The sequence below is a fragment of the Siphateles boraxobius genome, unplaced genomic scaffold (assembly GCF_051911475.1).
Source record: "Siphateles boraxobius isolate OS27281-9 unplaced genomic scaffold, OSU_SipBor_1 5, whole genome shotgun sequence".
Classification (NCBI taxonomy): domain Eukaryota; kingdom Metazoa; phylum Chordata; class Actinopteri; order Cypriniformes; family Leuciscidae; genus Siphateles; species Siphateles boraxobius.
In genome coordinates this window covers 33,673,548-33,686,693 of record NW_027509141.1, presented here as the reverse complement: position 1 = coordinate 33,686,693, position 13,146 = coordinate 33,673,548, and the positions used below count along the sequence as shown (strand labels likewise).

Here is a 13,146-nt window from a genome sequence, read left to right as displayed (position 1 = left end):
GGATATAGCCTATATTATCAACTAAATAAACTAACTTCACAACTTTCACTTGTGCTGGTATAGCAAGATGTTTTCTTCTCGTTTCTTCTTGTGTAAATTAATTGGCTTTGGTCATATTCTCCAATCTCTTAATCTTCGGCAGAAGAGAGAAAAGAATTTTGCTGATTCTGACTCTCCCGAGAAGTGAATTGCAGTTTTTCTACGTTCCAAAGCATGTGATTGGCTGTTCGCTACTGATGTCACACTTTCATATGCATGCACTCCATGATCTCAGGATAAAAGCCCGAGTTGACAGAGAAAGTTTATGATCACTGTCATGGTACCAACAAAGCCTGACTGCATTGGTGTAGTTTTGTTTAGACAAGCTAACTTTGTCTACTTGGAACATTCCTAAAGTGCCAGAAAAAAATGCTTTACATTCTTTCAAATTATATGTCAATTGTGAGGTGACTGCAGTTAAACAGCTGCTGTTTCAGATCATCCAAAACAATGTGGCCAGTCTAATAAAGCAAAGCAGTTCAACCCTGACATCTGCTGGACATTTTCAGGTACTACAGCTAAATACACAGTAGATCAATGAATGGTTTATGTTACAAGCCCGAAACAGTCAAATACGGGTTTACTCTATCTATGCTGTTTAATGTGCAGTATGTTCCTGTAATGAGGCCCTGGGTGCTGCTTTAATGAGATGAAAGCATCACAGATCTATATGAGCAGAGTGACAGTTACTAAAGCCATCTTGTTTGCTTCTTCTAATATTGAGAGAAAACACAGCATGGAACTGTGCACTTCATCTACTGAGAGCATAATTTTTCATCTTTCAGTCCAGAAATAAACATCCCAGTCATCTGACACAATCCAATTAGAGACACTCAGAGAAGAACTTCATGATTTCAGTCAATACAAATCAGTTTGTCACAGAGAGAGAGAGAGAGAGAGAGAGAGAGAGAGAGAGAGAGAGAGAGAGAGAGAGAGAGAGAGAGAAAACACAGCTGCTTCCATGCATATATTTATATATAGCATATATATATATATATATATATATATATGCATTTTATAGTATTTTGCTTATTTGCCTTTTGTTAAGCACATTTCACCTTTAAATTCTCATTCTGTTATTAAAATAAATAAATATTAAACAAACGAACAAGTTTACAGTATTGAATTATATTGCTGTACTAAATTTAATGATTGATGGGTGACTTAAAATATATTAAAAAAATCAAATTAAAATCATCGAGAATAATCAGAATTACATAGCAACTCAAAGGTAAGACATCCAGACCTATTACATTATGGAGAATACAGGGTAAATGTGCGTAACTGACATAAAATAAAATAAGCTCAATGTTCTTTATGCGATATTTAAATGATGTTGACATTCTTTCGCTGACATGTTAAGATATTTTTACCTGAATCACACACATCTAAGCAGAATGCCCTTTTTATGCCCCAGTACATATATGGGCCACATCAAGGCCACATTTGATCTGAACAGCTTGCATCATTCAAAATACATGAGTGGTGAGAACAGTCAGACACCTTAAATATTTGACTTTCCAGACTTCCCACCCAGCTAAAACTCTCTGCGACGTCCAGCTGTCACCAGTAGGCGGCAGTACCACACCGTCATTGAGCTTCACTCGCCGAAGGTCATTCAAAGAGATGATGATGATGATGAGAAGCGTTCTCCTGCCCTTTCTACCACATCATGAAGTTAATGACTCATTGATGTGTGTTAAGATTTAAAAGTCACTCTAACATTACACTGCTGTGAATGGCAGTGTGTGAACACGGACGCGGTCTTAAACTCTACTGGTTTTGTGGAGTTAAAAGCACAGGAGAGACCAGAGGATGGGTGTCAAAATGATTTGGATCTTTTCCTGACGTGTAGTACAGATGCACCCCTCGGAGAACTAAACAGTATTTGGACACTTTAAAATGTCTGAATGTGATACAAAATATGAAGGCAAATGCCACTTGTTTTGATATTTTATGATCTAATCATGCAATGACATTCAGATATTTCAAGTGTGACTTAAATACCCAAAATACCATGTAGATACAGATTAATCTTCTCTGAAATAACCATGAATATATATAGCTATTAAATAAATAGCTAAATACATATACACAGTGTGTAATGGTCTCAGCTGTAACTAAACGTGCCTTGTTTTTTTCTATACTACTAATAAACAGACTATAAATGTAGTTTAACACTCACACATGGGTTTGAGCTGCCCGATGAGCTCTTCCTTGGTCCATTTGGCCCATTCTTTCTTATCTGTGTTAATGGAGCAAAGGATGGGTCCACACGGTTTCCCACAATCCTCTATGGCGGGCACGTTCAGGTAGTGGACCAGGACAATGTCAGGGTTCTAAAGAGAGAAAAAAGAAAGAGATGACGAGATGAAAGAACGTATATAATGAGGGAAGAAGGAAGTTAAGAGAAGAGCGAGTTGAAGTTGACACAAAAGGAGAACAGCGACAGGATCAAGTTTCTGCTCAAACGAAAGTCCGAACATTTTTTTGATTGGGTCTATGGAGAAGATTTAGGAAGAATGTCTTGAATAAAATGTGGTAAACCATGGCAACCGAATATATATTGCTATGGTGCTCTCGCATACTGGCGTTTCTTCAACTTCAGGGACTGACTTTTTTTTAATTATAACTAGAACAGATAGATAGATTTCTTTATTATAAATAGAAGAGATTTCAGCTTTTCCTCCCAAACTCAGATTTGTTACCTTAAACTATAAAAAAAACAATGCATATATAAACAGACTGAACATTTTTAGGTATGAAAATTATTATATAATTTTTTACACAAATTATGACTGTCAATAAGTCGTGACCTAACTTCCACCACAACCAAGAGTTTTATCAAGTTTTTAGTGCACTTGCTAATGAGACAAGTGTCAGTGAGTCTCAAATAGACAGACCATAATTTATGTTTCATGGCATGTGGTATCAAGATAACAGTGGACCATAACAGTGGACAAAGGTTTGCTACATTTTGATTCAGCATCTATTTATAATGATGCTTTAGATTCTAGAGAGCATTAAATTGGACAGAAAAAATGATGAAAAGCTGAAGTGCAGAGTGATGTCATCAAAATCATTGACCCATGTTGGCAGAAGTGAGAGACTAAGTTTTTCGAATGGTATCATTGTTTTGGAGCGCACTAGCTACTAGATAACCTTAAGGCTAACATATTCATACTTTAAGTCAAAAAAACTTTCATTTTGGATTTCATGGGGACTTTAACAAATAAAAACTTGTGTATTAAAAGTGTGTTTTACAGAAGTCCACAGGGCAGAATTTGCATACAGTTAAAAAAAAAGTGAAAAGGAAGTGAAATTAACCCATGCAATTACAACTTCATCTAAACACACACACACACACACACACACACAGAGAATCTGAGCCACGGCGGAGGAGCAAACGCGTTAAACGTCGGGTCTGCGAGTTGTTTTGCGTTCGGTGGCATGGAGGTGGGAGTTGTTAATTGGCAAGCACGCGTGAAAACACAACAGTCTCCCATTCTTCGCCCGAACTCCCCGGAGCAGATGCCCCCAATTAACTTCTAAGTATTTACCAACATCAAAACACCGCAATTCATGCCGGCTCAGAATTACGGCCATAAATTATCCTAATTGACAGCGTAAGAGTAATAGGTGTTGTTTAAAGCTCAGCTGCTATAAGCATGAGTCGTGGGTGTGAAGGGGAAACGTGGAGCTTTGGGGGCAGAAATCCAGCGGCTTCAACTGAGTAATCAAACCGTAGCTCATAGATACACCCAAAGGACACGACTGATACATGTACCTAAACCAAACACAGAAACAGCCAGGAGTGTTGTGCATTTTATGCTCATTTATAGCCAAGAAAGTAAGAGAGATGGAGAAACTGAGTCAGTTAGGATTAGTTATTCACCAATCATCATTTTTCTCTGATGAAAAATGATCTAGTTTATTGTTGTGGTTGAGTAAAAGCACATGTGCATGAAGGGAAAGGATGGTACGGGTTCTCTGACAGAGAGAAATGTGGCAGCGGCAGCAGCTTGAGCCATTTTTGAAGCTTTGTCAATGTTAAACTGTCAATAAATTCCCCCTGCTGCCACTTACTTACCTTCTCTATCAATCTAACTCCACGCTTTTCCTCCCGAAACTCTATAGCGAGTCACGCGATCTGAGCTAATCGATGAGATACGGGTCAGAACTTGACTTTAAAATCAGTTCCTTTTGTCTTTGCATCACCTTTGGCTTTTAAATAGAGCCAATCATTCAGTATTCTTGCCCGGAAGAGTTAGTACGTCTCTCTCAGGCTCCGTGAAAGATGGAATCAACTTCTCCTTTCTCAGCGTCTGTCCGACGGCTCCATTAGCATTTTAATATTGCAGCGTTAGCGACCAGATGGGAGACGGAAAAGAGCTAACACATTCAGGGATGCATATTTCAAGGTGTTTGCACAATACCTTTGGTAGATTTAAGGGGGGAAAAAACTAGCTGATTTCATCACAGTCTCAAACAAAGAGAGAAATTGGATTGTATTATTTGTTTGCTCTTTGAAGGCACTATTTTACTGTTTTGTGCTAAAACTTCTACGCCAGCATATTCGCCACCACTCACCGTTTTTATGAGCAAGAACATTCTGGAAAGGGGATGTAGTTGCTCAAAAGTGTCAAGCGTAATATGAGCAACAGAAGGGTCTCACGTAGTTTCAGTCACAAATGCCTGATGCAAAAATGCAAATTTGATTGTCTGGTTTTATGCAATTTCAGGGAGTCACATAATCTGTTTTTGTTTGGCAAAAGGTGGATTCGACCGCGGGTCCATTTGTGTCACAACTTTTAGCCACACACCTTACCTCTACACTATTGCTACCGTTAACTATCTTTAAAAATTGACCAGATGTCAGTGGGCAGAGTTAGAGTAAATAGCCTGTTTTTTAAAATATTTTCAGTACTAATGTATTATGAATGTATTTAAACATTGTAAAATGTGTTAATTTAATCAAATTGGCCAAAATATTTGATATAAAACACAAAATGAATGTGAAAGTAGAATTTCTGACAGTGGTTCTCAGCCAGGGGCCCGGAGCCCACTAGGGGGCCTCAGCAAACTTCCAAAGGGCCTAAAAATGACACTAAACATCCTTAAAACAAGATTATTTACTTAAGAAGTAAAATGAAAGTTTTTTGCAAGACAACAAGAAAAGAAGAACAAAAATTATATTTGTTCATCTTTGCTTGAAGGGTGTTAAGACGTTTACTGAAAAAAAGAAAATATTGATTAGAAAAATGATTTTTTTTTTGCAGTGCACACACATTTTACTACAGTTTCTCCTCTTCTATCTGTAGAGCCTTTACAGAAACTGTTGCACTTTTTCTTGGGTTGCAAATCTGTTGCACATTTATCTAATATTTTTGTAATGTTGATTTTTGTAATGTTGATTGGAAAGGTAAGAGAAAGATGAAACGCACAGCTAAGGCAGATTGTTTTCGTAAGTGTGCCGACCCGTGGTTTCTGAGGTTTCTGACACCGGCCGACACACACGAGCTGTGCGTTTTTTGCTTGGGTGAAGAGCACGCACGGGAGGTTCTCGAGGGAGCCCTCTGTGCGAACTGCGAGCGTTTTTCTCTTATAACGCTCCGTTCTCGTCTGGCCCTCTTCTCGAGTGAAGGGGGTTTAGTGTCTGGACCTCATGGTGCGGGCCCCGCTCGTGCTGAGGCCGAGCGGCGACTTACATCATGGGGCTCACAGATGGAGCTCGTCGATCGCCTCGAGAGGGCTGTAAACCTCACAGATGATTCGACGGCTGACGAGGGCGAACTGCAGGTCGATGGGGAAGATTACTCACCGACTGTACCTGCAGTTGATGCTCTTCAGGACGCGCAGGAGACGGCTGAGGAGATTTATGATCAGGTAGATCCTGAACCTCCTCAGCCATCCTGCCCCGTGAATGCAGAGCTGGTGGATGTGATGGAGCGCGCTGCCGACAGGCGACGATCGGTTTCTCCCCGGCCATACACCACCAGCTCAGGTGAGCCTTCCATTCCTTCCTGATCTTCATATGGAGATCGAGAGGGCAAGGAAGAACCCATACTCTGCCCGTATCCCCCGACATCAGCGGGCCAGTTTCGCTGATGTTGAGGGGATCGGAGAGCATGGGTACATGTCAATGCCGACCATTGACGAGACTTTCGCGAACTATCTCGTGTCTGGGCGGGCAGCGACACTGAAAGCTCCAACCCTGCCATCCAAACTGCTGAAAACAACGGCTCGTTTGAATGTCAGAGCATACACGGCACCAGGTCAGGCCGGTGCTGCACTGCACACCATGGCAGTGTTACAGGCGTACCAGGCCGACCTGCTGGGGAATCTCGACCAGGGGGCAGGGATGTCCCCTGAGGCGGTGGCTGAGCTGCGCCACACCACAGATCTGGCTCTTCAGGCTACCAAGCAAACCGCTGCCGCGATCGGACGGTCGATGGCGGTGATGGTGGCCACGGAGAGGCATCTGTGGTAAATCTAGCCGACATCGGGGAGAAAGAAAAAGCCTTTCTCCTCGATTCGCCGGTTTCGCCTTCCGAACTCTTCGGCACCTCCGTAGAGGCGGTGGTGGGTAAGTTCAGGGAGGCGAAGGCGCGCTCAGCAGCAATCAAAACTTGTACCGCTGAGATCCGCGTCCCTACCCCGGCAAGCGGGAGGGCTGGGGATGGGCCTATGATGAGAACTATGTTCTGACGGCCCACCTAGGCTTGGTTTGTGGAAACTCCCCTTTCAGGCTTGTGTAGTGGTGGATCCCAGGTTCTTAAAATAACTATCTGGCGGGTCTTTACTTCACACGCCGCAGGTGAGCTGACCAGTCTTTTGAAGAGTATTTTTTGTGATTAAAAAATAAAATGTTTCTCTTTACAGACCGCGTTCCCTGTATAGAGTTATGGGGTCATGTCAAAGTACTAAGGTAAGAGAACTTTATTGGATTATTAGGGCCCTGAAGTTCCCTGTTAGGTAGCCAGAACGGTAACTGTGTTAGCCTTCGGGCTGCTAGGCCACCTTAGGGTAGAGTAGTTGGTCTCTCTCTTTTAGAAGTTTTTACTTAGAGTGTTGACTGACGCTAGTGCTTCAGTTAGATCTTATGTCCGGCCCACGGGGCCGTTTTGACTTCTCTGAGTGTTTTGCCCCTTGAGCTCTGTTTGGGTTTTCAGTAGGCTGAGCGATTTTGTAGCCCTTTGTATGGAATAATACAGACTATATTCTTTAGTGGCTGTGGCTCCGAGCCCTCAGTGAGATCTATGCTTACAGGCTGGCCTCACCAGGGCTCTGTAGCTGGCCTAGGCTGTACCTGGGATATTGAGGCGCTCTGCTTAGTTTAGCATTTATTCCTCTGACTCTTCACTTTGTTAATGTATGTTTCTGCATCCCTGTATAACAGCCTTCTCCCATGGGAGTTGTTAGGCCATGGCCCGCCCCCTTCTCTGCATTCTGGGGCGACTAGAGTAATGCAGCTTGGTGCAGAGGTTGGTTTATAAGGACGTGGTAGGCCTCAATCAGGCCTCCGATGCTAGGCCTCAATCAGGCCTCCGTGGTATTTCTGTCTTTTTTGAGCAGGGTTAGGTCATCTTTCGCTTCACTAAGAAGACGGGGTTTGTCTGCCCGACCCTGCCGTGCAGAACTGGCATACGGATTAGGCCGCCAGTATAGGCTTTACTTACCTCGCTGAGCTGCTGCTCGAGTGCTGGGTTGTAGGTGGTGGCTTTTAGGTCAAGCCCCACTCCCCTAGGTTGGGCACAGATAAATTTCTGTCACCCCTAGAGCCGCTGGCAGGCCCGCACCCTGGTAACCTCAGGGTGAAGTGTGAGTATTCCCCTGTGATACTGGGTAGGTCTGAGCACTTCACTCCTAGTTCTGTATTTTCCTACCTCGCACCACTATGGCTCGGGTCTAGTATGAAGTAAGCCTTCACTTCTTCTTTTGTCGAAGTACGCTCCCCTGAAGCCAGAGCATTGCCCTGAGCTGACGCCCATGCATAGATGGTAGGCCCCTGACTAACTGGGGCCTCCGTTTAGGCAGAGTGGCGTATGCTTGTACTCCCCTTGTTTTAAGGGTGCTAGCTTTCTTGCAGAGTACACTGCCGTGGGCGATGTGGTTAGGCACCTGGATGCTGTAGGTGCTGTGTGAACAGCTTATTTGCCAATGAAGGCTGCGCCATTGAGTAGTAGGCCTCAGCAGGCCTCCTTGGTTGGGCAGCCCCCAAGAGGGCGCTGTAGGCCAGCACACTTTACGGGGTTGGCCTTGGTGGTTCGGGCAGTTGACTCACTGATGGGTAGTAGGCCCTAAACAGGCCTCCTCGGAGGTGAGTCCCAACATTGTGGGACATACCTATAGCGCTACTGGAAGCCAAATAGTAAATTATGCTTGTGTAGTATGGTTCCCAACAGTGTATGTTAGCAGAATATGACTTGCTATCAGCTAGTAGGCCCGAACAGGCCTCCCTGCTAGGCGAGTCCCCAGCTGGCTGGCCTTAGCAGGCCATCTTGCACTATCACCCGGACTCAGGGCTCATAGCTACCATTGGTTATCAGGTAGTAGGCCACTCAGGCCTCCCTGAAGGTGAGCTCCCCACATACTGTGGTTACCAGGTAGTAGGCCTCACCAGGCCTCCCTGAAGGTGAGCTCCCCACGTACTTTGTTATCAGGATGTGGCCCTCAGCCGGCCACCCTGAAGGTGAATTTCCACTTACGTTGGCTATCAGGTACTAGGCCTCTCTGGGCCTCCCTGAATGTGAGCTCCCAAATGTTGTGGCTGTCAGGTAGTAGGCCCCTCTTGACCTCCCTTGATGTGAGCTCCCAAATGTTGTAGCTGTCGGGTAGTAGGCCTCAACAGGCCTCCCTGAAGGTGAGTTCCCACATGCTGTGATATCAGGTGGTAGGCTCCTCCAGGCCTCCTAGAATGAGAACGGTCAGGTAGTAGGCCTCACCATGCCTCCCTGAGGGTGAGTTTCCCACATGCTATGGTGATCAGGGTTTAGGCACTACTGGGTCTCCCTGAATGGAACGTTTTCAGGTTGTAGGCCTCCCTGTTAATGGTTCCCTATGGTGCTGGGTTTATGAAGCTAGTGGCCTCTTGCTATCTGTTTCAGCTAGCCTTAATAGGCAGCTGCTGAAGGCGAGCTTGCGCCCTGGCTCGCTAAAGTGCAGTCCCTTCAGACGATAAGGTGATTTGTAATGTTGCAAGGCGCACTTATATACTTCCAGGTTGCACATTAATCTAGGGATGGCCCGATACCGATACTGGCATCGGGGATCGGGTCGATACTGTCCTCATATACTCGTACTCGTACTCATAAAAATTCGCCGATACCACGCCCCGATACCACGTACATTTTGCGAAACGAAACTGGCCGCCGCGAGTGCTTTGTCGAGGTGAACTGAGGCATAGGGACGTGCACTCCCAACGCAAAAGAGTGCGGCGCGGCACTAGATCTGATTGGCGAGCGCGAGCGCGGGCGCGGGCGCGGGCGGTAATGCACTCACTCTGTGTGTGCGGGTTCCGGGAGAATAAAACGATTCGCGGGACTCCCGCAAACTAGACATATCTATGAATACAACATATTAAAACTAATAGATTTTCATTCATCTGTTGCAGAAAAGCAAGAAGAACAACTAAAACAAAATAGAAACGATTTACAGGCCAGAGTTTCTATTCATAACATGTTTGCAGCGTTGAGCGATGTAGCCAATCACAGACATGTGTGTTGATTTCTTGAACGCAATGGCTAATCAGAAGCATTTAAGATAGACTCCCCTCACTGCTCAAAACTTTTTTGTTCAGTGCTGAATTCTGTATGCTGGCAAATCCTCTAATTATAACAAACAAAGTGTGGATATTATGAAAGATTCATTGTGCAGTCAGCTTCATTGATAATAACAGATGTGTGAGATCGGGATGAACTGTCAACTTTTTAGGAATTAGACTATTAAGGGAGCGCACTTTGGGCGCATTCAGTCATGTCAGACCATGCACGCAGTAACTGCTTGCTTTTATGTTAAATTAACAGTGATTTGTGTGTTAATACATTTATTATTTTACTCATTATTATTTATTTTTAGACTTGTTAAAACAAGCAGAGAAGAAAATAAAAACAGTCTTCTAACCTGTGTTCTAAAATAGTCTTCTGTCTTCTTTTCTGGGAGCCTATAGTTACTTTCGCGGTAGAAATATCGGTATCGGTACTCGATATCGGCAAGTACACAAATGTAAATACTCGTACTCGTATCGGTTTGAAAAAAAATGGTATCGGGCCATCCCTACATTAATCATTACTCTAATGATTCACGGGCTGTCGCTTGTCAATGTGATTGACGTGATTTGGTAGTGATTTCAGACACCTGTCACGCCTGAAGCATTCCCCATAGCGTCGATGACGTATTGTCTCGTTCCCTGTTCTCAGGGAACATAGGTTACAGTCGTAAACTGAGACGTTTTTCCTGCACCTCTAAGGTCACATAAAAAGCAAACTGAGTTAGTCATATCATGTCAGTCAAACCTCTTCCTGTATAAGGCGGTTGTAAGTGCATGTCATGTAGATGTGTTCGTTTTTTAATGTTTAAGATGGTTTTACTCTGTCAAAAGATCAAATTTCCCCACAGTGACGTGCTGACTCACCCCGAAAGTTTCCTTGTTTTAGAACTGAATTTTGTAAGTGATTTTCACTCCATTTCTCTCAGGTTCACTTCCCAATGGCGCAATACGTGCTGTTGCTTATGGCAGCTTCAACACATGGCTGTAACCTGGCAACAAGTCTTGACAGATACACACACTCTCGCACACAAACACGCATGTTTGCATGTGTGGCCAGTGTAGCTCAACTATAAACTGCTTCCCATCTCATCAAAGCTAATGAAGGTAATAAATTAAGTGTATAAATACTCTCTCTCTCTCTCTCTCTCTCTCTCTCTCTCTCTCTCTCTCTCTCTCTCTCTCTCTCTCTCTCTCTCGCTCCTTCCACACAGGTGGATCTTGCATTACAGGCACGTCTGTGTCAGTTTGTAAATGTCTGGAGTCGTCTCACACCTGCTGCACTTCAGCTGTGTGTCTCGTCCAAATTGCTGCACAGCAAACACACATTCAAAAACACACGCAAATGCAATATGAATAAGAAATAGTACCAAATATGAGATCTGTGTGAGGGAAAAGATTGAAATTTAAGCTTTTAAGCAATGAAAATTTTCCCCTCAGATATTTTTATGGTGCTTTTTTTTCCAGCCGCAGTCCTGTTTTACTTTCACTATATGGAAAAAATGACCCATGGGGTGGAAGATGCAATTAAATTTTTTCCCTATTGTGGTGTATATTTGAATAAAACAGCTCATCAGAGAAAACAAGAGATGTCGGAGAGGAAGTTATTTTGTTTGAAGATTATGAGGGCGCATGAATAAAAAAAAAATTGACGTGAACACATAAATCATTTATAATTAATAGTGCAATATGTCATGAAAAACAAGAAATGTCCATTTTGATTTCATGTTGACTTCAATTTATGGATGAACTATGCTTCTAAATGTGAATCACACGGATCCAGATACAGCTTCCGCACAGTGTTTGACATTCTGCAGGCATGACACTGTTCATGCGTTACATCTATCGATCACACGGTCTGTTTGTGATTGCAATATTGTCTATACTAAATGAGCGCATATGTGTGTGACTCATAGCTGTCTCCTTTGCATATTGTGTTAGTGTAAATGCACTGAGTGTGTGTGTGTTGTACTCTGGGCTGTGTTTAATAGCTGCCCTGGACGCAGTGAACATGATGATGAATGTTCCAGTGTGTCCATCATTAAGCTGCTCTCTGCCCAGGGCGCGCGCACACGCACGCACGCACGCACGCACGCACGCACGCACGCACGCACGCACGCACACACACACACACACACACACACACATACACACACTTCATTTCAAGGGCAATTTCAGCTCACACGTGAAGGGGTTTTACGTGTGCACACAGAAGTGTGTTTTGTAACCCATTAGGTTTTTCTGCATTTAAACCGTGAGTTTGGCTCGTCTCCGCTGTCCTGCCCAGAGGCTCCTGACACTGATATCTGCACTTTATAGTCTCTCCAATCACTTCATCTTCAAGCTGTTTTCTGTGGCTTCCTTCAAGCTGTCTAAAGTATTCATCCCATTGATGCTATTCATTTTGACATTAAAACATGAATACACAAGTTTACAGAGAGATTTCGAGAGAAAAAGAGCCTGAAGCGCTGTATTAACCCTTTGTTGCACAAATTATTAAATCACAGAAAAACTAAGAAAAAAGTCATGTTTCTTTCTACTTCAATACTGTAATATAATTATTCCAATTTATTTATTATCATTGATATTTTCAAAAATGTGTATTTTGACCAGTGGTAAATATTTATATTCATTAATTAAAAATACAATGACATATAAAATCGGACAGCCAAATAGAATTATAAGTAAGGGTCAAAGCTCATCACTCATAGTGGTTTGATTGTATTACAGTATTGACTACGTTTACACGCAGCCAACAACCCGTTCAAAACACCTGCAAAAACCCGAATATGCTCATATCCCGGATTTTAAAAACCCGGATATGATACCTGGGGTACCCCTTTTCTAACCCGAATTTTTGGTCATGTAAACGCGTACCGGCATATCCCCATAATGATTTGTGTTCTGCACATGTTCTATTCGCAAGGAATCATTTGAGTAGAGGAACTTCTCGGCGCATACAAATACCCGCGTGCAGTATACCGGAAGTAAACATTGCGAGACGCAGCACAGCATACATTTGGAGCGAGGTCAGTACCAGCACCAAAGCGCAAACAAAGGCGATCGCTATCTGCCCCGAACTATTCATTATCCGTGTGCTGCTGCTGTTGTTGTTGTCTTTGGATACAGGAAGAAGAATCGGAAATGACGCATATTGCGTCTTAAGGTTGTCCGTACTTCCAGACGCTAACCGTGCGTCGACGTTTACATCGGGATATTGCAATTCCATGTATACAGGAGAAACTCTCTCTCACGCATGTAAACAGGTTATTCCAATTGTTTCAGAAACCCGAATAGTGACCTTAACCCGACCATAACCCAAATATTGGCTGCATGTAAAC

General features: G+C 43.4%; 1 protein-coding gene across 9 annotated transcripts in view; it reads right to left on the bottom strand.

Annotated features, from left to right (window-relative positions):
- camta1b (calmodulin binding transcription activator 1b) overlaps nt 1–13,146 on the bottom strand; it is a 304,866-nt gene that overhangs the window by 26,405 nt on the left and 265,315 nt on the right. For all 9 annotated transcript variants that reach the window (XM_077204055.1, XM_077204062.1, XM_077204057.1 and 6 more), the window contains one exon: nt 2,225–2,378. In XM_077204055.1, coding sequence (XP_077060170.1) covers nt 2,225–2,378 — 154 coding nt within the window. The remainder of the gene's footprint in view (nt 1–2,224; nt 2,379–13,146) is intronic.